The following is a 7,074-nucleotide window of genomic DNA, read 5'->3' as shown; positions in this document are numbered from 1 at the left end:
AAAAAGAAAGAAAAGAACGAAAATAATAAATGAAAAATGATAAAATTTATATTTTTTTCATTGAAATTTTATTTATCTAAATCCATCTTCTGTAATTTCAAATGGAATATTACCATTTTGTAAACGAGATGTTGTTTGTATTATTGCTTTATATTTTGATTCTGTTTGATAAAGAAATATAGAATTTTTAATATATGATGTAAATATTACTCCTCCATTCCTTAAAAAATATGTAAGAAATGGTGCTGATTGAGTATAATCAATGGATGTGTAATTACTATTAATTTTCTTTGTTGTTAAATGATTTACTATAACAACTGATAAATAATATTTATTTGAATATATTGAGAGAATTTGAATTATTCGATGAAGTGCTGCTAATCTAATTGTATCATTACACATAGCTTTCTTATAAAATGTAGGTATTGAATCAATTATTATTAGTTTTACCTTATTTAATTTATTATTTATTGATAAAAGTGATGAACAAAGACTCACAATATCATGTGGCTGATATACATGAATTTTTTCAAGTATTTCTTTTACATTAAGTTTATATTCTGGGTATGAAGCACATATACACTCTGCCATTCTTTGAACTCTAGAAATACAAAATTGTGAATATGAATCATAATAAATACATTCAGAATTTAATCCTCCTATCTCTTCAGGTAATTGAACATTACATGCTATTTGCATACTACTTTTATTATTATTATTATTTATTATTTATCATTAAACAAACCATAATTGTGATTTTCCACTTCCAGGAAATCCAACTATTTGTGTTATTTCACCTAATGAAATTCCTCCATTTAAAAATTGATCAATTTCTTGATTAAATGTTGGGATATTTCTAACTTTCTTTTCTTTAACTTCCTCAACAAGTTCTTTTAATGTTTTTGTTTTCATTTATTTGATTTTTAGTTCATTGGATTTATTCATTTCTTTCATTTCTTTGTCTTGAATAAATAATATATTGTGTATGTTTTATTTATTAAACTATTCTTCTCTAAACATCTTACTTAAAATAATACAAATATTAAATCTTTTTATCATTAAAACATCTTAATAAGTAAAGAATTGAATGTTAATTCAAAGATTGAAAATAAACAAGTAAAACATCTTTTTTCATTGTTATTAAATAAAAAATAAAAGAATGTCTTCTTAAAATTTGATTAATACAAAGAGTAAATTATTAACAACATCCCTTTTCTTCTTGTTTGCTTTTATTTAATTGAATATCACCTTTTGGTAAATGTGACTCATCAAAATTAATAGCTTCAAAGAGTTGTATAAATGTTTCTTTAACATCTGTTTGTTTAATTATTTGGTGTTACTTAATTTAAGAAGAATGAAAAAAAAAAACAAACTATCTCCTGTTTTAGCTGATGCTTCAGAAAATAAAATACCTAATTCTTTTGCTAATTCTTCTCCCTCCTCAGAACTTACTAGTCTTTCTTGATTATTATCTGCTTTATTTCCTACAAGCATACAAACAACATCTGGTTCTGCTTTGAAAATTTCATCACACCACCCTCTAATATCTTCAAATGATGTTCTATTAGTAACATCATAAACTATTACTGCTCCTCTACTCCCTCGATAATACATAGAAACCATTGACCTATATTTCTCTTGTCCCGCTGTGTCCCATAATGCTAATTTAATTTCTTGCCCTTGCTTTATATAACTTGTAGCAATAAAATTAGCACCAATAGTTGCTTTTTCATTTGTACTAAACCCTCCCTTTGCATAACGGTTAACTAATGACGTTTTACCTACACTTTGGTCTCCAACAAGACAAATTTTATAAATATTCAAATTCATTCTTTCTACGTTTACCTTCTTTTTTGAAGTTCGTTTTAATATTAGTTCACCTTGTTTTATCATCAAATGGAACTTCCACAATTCTTTCTTCTTACTATCTCTTTCATTTTCATTTGTATTGGAATTTGGTTGTTCTTTAAAATTAAGGCACTCCAACCAACTCAGCCTTTACAACATCCTCATAAAAAGAAGTTCAATCGATGCACTGACTTTAGGGTTATTAGAAAAGAAATATGGCGTGCTTTCCAAAAACATTATAAACCCCTTATTATTCAAGCATCAAGTCTTCAACGCAGAAAGAAAGAATTAAATGACCGTATGATGAAGGGTGAAAATTGTCAGGCAGAAATTGACCAACTTAAACAAGATATTCAGAAATGGTCAAATAGAAGAGATGGAGCAGCTGAACATGTTTTCAAAAAGGCTAATTCATTTATTCCTGTCCAAGACAAAATGGATTTACATGGTCTTTTTGTTGGAGATGCATTAAAAATTGTACAAAGAAAGTTACCTAATCTTAAGAAAAATAAAGACATTCATACAATGAGAATTAGTTGTGGAGTAGGTAATCATAATGGTTTAGGATATTCAAAGATAGGAAGAGCATTAAGTAAAATGTTAAAGAAAAATAATATTCAATTTTGGATTGACCATAAAATTGGGTTTGTTAATGTTAATATGAAAAGTGTTCCTGATAAAATTGAATATGAAATTACAACAATCAGGATAGAAGATCATATAGATGAAATAACATTAAAAGAAAAAGAAATTAATTTTGGGAATGAAGAAAATGATGATAATTCAAATGAATAATTTTTTTCTTTTGAGTTATAAAAAAAAAACTAGAGAAAGTACAAACAATTAATAATAATAATAATCAAAGATTAAAGATGAAAATAATATAGAAGATGAGTTTAGTAAGCATGTAGATGTATTCTTGCATAATCTATCTTTGTTACTCCACATTGTAATTTAATTGATCCAATATAATTAACTTTTTGTGTAACTTTACCTTGAAGATATGGTGTTATTCGATTAATATATTTTGTTTCAAGTTCTAATTCTAATTCATTTGGTAAAGGGGTTGAATAAAGAAATGTTGGGTCATAACAATTCCATGGTAATGGAGGTAAGGCAATTGGAACAATAGTTTGATTAACATTTGTTTGAATTGATGTTAATATATTATAATGAGTCAATTCAAAATAATGGAAAGGTTGGAGACTAATAGCTGATATTAAAGCAATAAGGGAAATGACATGAAAAGAAGAAAATACAATACAAATAATTAGAGTTCTATAATTATATGAACAATTAAAATATACAAGTAAAAGCATTGTTAATATACTAATAAATAAAATAATATAAAGAATAGCAATTAAAACTCCCATTATTCCTACAATTAATGTTATAGTTATTGAACTCATTATTATTGTTATGATTATTGACCATATTGTAAGTTGTAATATACTCCACCAATTATTTTCTTTAAATGTTTCTTTCAAACTTTCTTTTTTGATTATAAATTCTTTTACTTCCGAATTATTAATAATAACAAATATCCATAAAATACAACTAATGAAGATAAGTGTTATTTCAATCAAATAAACAGGACTTATGAGCGGAACAATAAGTGCACTAATAGAAAATAAAATTGACATAAAAATAACGAAATATGTTGGTCCAAAACAATGACTAATTGTTGATCTTTTTTCTTTTTTATGAATTGGTTTTAATATTTCATCTTTTTGTTCTTTAAATTCTTTTTCAATTCTAATTAATTCTTTAATTGTTTTATTTATTGTTAAATTAAGGTTTTCACTTTCTATCTTTTTATTTCTTCTTATTGTTTCACTTTCTTTTTCTATTTCTTTTAATGCTTCTACCATAATAGGAATTATTCCAAGATAATCTACTGTAAGTCCTCCTTCTTCATCTATTTGTACTAATTCAGGATAAATTTCTTTAACTTCTTGTGCAATAAATCCATATCTGGGTGTTTTATCTTCTGGGTCTCTTAAATATTTAAATTCTCTACCAGATAAATGTTTTAATCCATATAATGCTTTATCAATTTTTTCAATTTCTTTTTTATTTCTTTCATCTGACCTTACAAGAAATCCTTCATTTGAAAAAATTTCTCCTAACATATATAATTGTTGTACTTTATTTCTAATTCCTTTAATTTTTAATAATTCATTTATTTGATATTCTTCATTATTTCTTTCTTCTACTATTTGATACTCTTGACTATTATTTAATATATTTTCGGTAGTTTCACTGTCTGTTTTAATTATCTCATTATGTCCTAAAAACTCTCTTTTTTCTTCTATACCTCTTATTCTTTTTTCCTCTTGTTTATTCTTACTTTGACTCTCTTTCTTTTGAAGTTCATTTAGTGCAACTCCAATGAGTGGTGCAAGTGTTTCAGTAAATGCAAATGGATATGTTTGTCTTCCTTGTGTTTTATCAACTAATTTAATCATGTATCTTTCACAAATTTTCTTTATTTTATCTTTCTCATTAGAATTTTTAAATGATGTTAATAACATGTTGTCGGGATTATTTCCTTCTTCTGCAAGAAATTGTTTAATGTGAGAATCCCAAACATGTGCATAACAATTATATCTTGTTTTAGGTGGTTCATTACATCCAGGATAATTACATTTCCAATTCTTTTTACGTTGTTTTAGTGTTCGTGGGATTTCCTTGACAGGGACATTGACTATTCCACCGCCACCATTCATTTCCTATGATATTTAGATTTTTGTTTTGTCTCTTGATAAAAATCAAAAAATCAAAAAGAAAATAGAAAAACAGAACTGAACTTAAAAAAATGTATTATTTTAAGACATGGGAAAAATCAATGTATTAATAGTAATCTTGTTATGCATTGCTGTGGCTGGAAAAACAAATAAGAATGTTGAAAAGATGGTAGAAAATGCAGTCCAAAAACAAATGGCAGCGGAATATGCTCGAGCATTCAAAACAAAAGACATTGAAAAACAAAATAGAACAGCAGAAGAACAGGCACGTATCAGACAAATAGAAGGGGAAAAGAAGAATATAGAAATTAAAGGAAAAAATATCACAGCAGAGATTGAAGGAGTTAATAAGAAGATAACATATTTAATGGAAGAACAAAAGAAAATTAATGAAACAATTAATTATGCACGTCAACATGCTGATGAAAAAGCAGGTAAATTTAATGAAATAATGAAAAAGAAAATTGAAGAATATCAAAAAAATAAAAAAGAAATGGAAAGATTAACCGAAAAAAGAGAAGAATTAAATGATGTTAGAATTGAGAATATTAGAAGTATGGGTACTGCTAAGACACAAGTAGAAGAAATGGCAGAAGAAATGAGAAATAGAAGAAGAATGATAGGGGATCTTGAAAGGAAAGAAAAACGAAGAGCAAAAACAGCAAAGATAGTAGCAAGAGTTAGAAAAATGGAATATCAAAAATTAGTTAAAAGATTAAAAGAGTTAGAAATGGCTAAAGAAGAAATTCGACGAATAGAAAAGAAAGAAGAAATGAAAGACAAAGCCATAGAAAAGAAAGAAGCTAGAGAAAGAGCAATAAGAGAACGAAAAAGAAAAATCTTAAATACAAAATTAAAAGCAGCTAAAATTGCAGAAAATGCAGAAATGATTAATATGATTTATAAACAATTAGCTGAATTAAAAACATATAAAAAGAAACAAATCCAATGTGCACGTAGAACATTTGAAAAATATAAAGAGAAAGAAAGAGCAAACATAGAAAAGAAAAAAGGAGAAATACTTGATAGAAAATTAAAAAATGAAATTCAAGAAAGAAAAGGACAATATTTAATGAAAGTTAAAAGGGAAATTCAAGAAGAAATAGATAGATTAAGATTAGAGAAAGAAGCATTTGATGAAGAAAGAAAAGTAGAAAATAGAAAAATCGAAGCATTGAAAGCTATTGGAGATAAAGAAATTAAAGAAAGTAAGAAGAGACTTTCAATAAGAAAAGAAATGATGAAAATGAAACGAGAAGAATTACTCCGAGAAGAAATGAGAACAATGAGAAATAAAAACGAAGAATATTCAAATCGTGTTAAGAAAGATATTATGAAGAAAGCAGTAGAATCAAGTAAAAAAATGAATCAAAAAAGAAAGAAATTACAAGAGAGTTTAAGACGATTAGACACGAAAATTGCATTAAAAAAGAAAGTATTAAAACTTCAAAGTCAAGATGCTAATATGGGAAGTGCAATAGAAAGACTTGAAATTCAAAAATTAAAAGACGAATATTATAGACTTGCAGCATTAAAGGAAAGACAAAAGATGCAAATTAAAGCTAGTAAAGAATTAATAAAACATAATACACAAATAGATGATTTAGAAGATATTGATAATAGAGCAAAATATGCATTATATCAAACAATATTAAGTAGAAAAGGTGTTCAAAAAACACTTATTAGAGATACTAAAAAGAATTCTAAGGAAGCATTAGAAGAGTTAAAGAAGAAACTTAAGAAAGAATTTATGTTGAAGAAGAAAGTTATGAATTTGAAGAGATGTTTGAGAACAAGGATTGCTATGAATGATGAGATTAAGAGAAAAGAAATAGAAAGAAGATTAAAAGTAATGATTAAGAGAGCTGTTATTGCTAGATTAAATTCAGCTAAAACAGCACGATGTGTTGGTAAAAATGAGTTAGTTGAGAAGATGATGAAGAAATAAAAAAGATTTTTAATTCATTAGGTTTTAAGTAGTTAAGTTACTTAACATTTTGTTTTCTTTTCATTAAAGCATAAACATTGATGTGTTATGAAATATTATTTCTTAACAAACAAAGTTTGAATTATACAAACAAAATATATTGAAGTGTCAATAAGTTTTAATAAAGCTATTCATGTTAATTAAAAGAAATAATCTTATCCTTTATGACTTTTTCATTGGTTATAAGAATAAATATGTCATGGAATTGATAAATCCTTACTTTATTGTATTTAGTAAGAAAAGGATTGATAAAGTAAGTAATTGTGTTTTGTTTGTTTAGAACTGTTTTTGTTTATAAGATTTATAAAGGAGTTGTGTTGTTTCCAAAACAATAAAATGTGCTTGGGTAATTAACTGGTACATCAGTTATAAAATTTAAAGTGTTGAATGAATTAAATACTGTTGTGATGGTATTTTATAAATTATAAGTTTATATCCTTTAGAACTCAGTATTTATAATATAACAACATAGTGCAATTAAAATCCAACAAT

General features: G+C 25.7%; 5 protein-coding genes across 5 annotated transcripts; 2 read left to right on the top strand and 3 right to left on the bottom strand.

The window, feature by feature from the left end:
- Positions 1-72: 72 nt before the first annotated feature.
- Positions 73-951, bottom strand: ENU1_189750 (DNA repair protein RAD51C, putative; the record flags this gene model as incomplete). The annotated part of the gene is made up of 2 exons (XM_008861766.1): positions 746-951; positions 73-700 (listed from the first exon to the last, which is right to left on the bottom strand). The coding sequence occupies exons 1-2, from the start codon at positions 910-912 to the stop codon at positions 73-75; spliced, it is 795 nt and encodes a 264-aa protein (XP_008859988.1). The 5' UTR covers positions 913-951.
- Positions 952-1,198: 247 nt separating this feature from the next.
- Positions 1,199-1,830, bottom strand: ENU1_189740 (Rab family GTPase; the record flags this gene model as incomplete). Its single annotated transcript, XM_008861765.1, has 2 exons — positions 1,199-1,314; positions 1,374-1,830. 2 exons carry the CDS (start codon positions 1,828-1,830, stop codon positions 1,199-1,201), a joined length of 573 nt encoding a protein of 190 aa, XP_008859987.1.
- A 66-nt stretch (positions 1,831-1,896) lies between these two features.
- ENU1_189730 (hypothetical protein) lies at positions 1,897-2,643 on the top strand (the record flags this gene model as incomplete). Its single annotated transcript, XM_008861764.1, has 1 exon — positions 1,897-2,643. One exon carries the CDS (start codon positions 1,897-1,899, stop codon positions 2,641-2,643), a length of 747 nt encoding a protein of 248 aa, XP_008859986.1.
- Positions 2,644-2,744: 101 nt separating this feature from the next.
- ENU1_189720 (hypothetical protein) lies at positions 2,745-4,577 on the bottom strand (the record flags this gene model as incomplete). The annotated part of the gene is made up of 1 exon (XM_008861763.1): positions 2,745-4,577. One exon carries the CDS (start codon positions 4,575-4,577, stop codon positions 2,745-2,747), a length of 1,833 nt encoding a protein of 610 aa, XP_008859985.1.
- A 106-nt stretch (positions 4,578-4,683) lies between these two features.
- On the top strand, positions 4,684-6,543 carry ENU1_189710 (hypothetical protein; the record flags this gene model as incomplete). The annotated part of the gene is made up of 1 exon (XM_008861762.1): positions 4,684-6,543. The coding sequence occupies one exon, from the start codon at positions 4,684-4,686 to the stop codon at positions 6,541-6,543; it is 1,860 nt and encodes a 619-aa protein (XP_008859984.1).
- Between the last annotated feature and the right edge of the window lie 531 nt (positions 6,544-7,074).

The sequence above is a fragment of the Entamoeba nuttalli genome (assembly GCF_000257125.1).
Source record: "Entamoeba nuttalli P19 unplaced genomic scaffold asmbl_8832, whole genome shotgun sequence".
NCBI classification, from domain to species: Eukaryota; Evosea; order Mastigamoebida; family Endamoebidae; genus Entamoeba; species Entamoeba nuttalli.
This window is presented reverse-complemented; position numbering and strand designations above follow the sequence as displayed.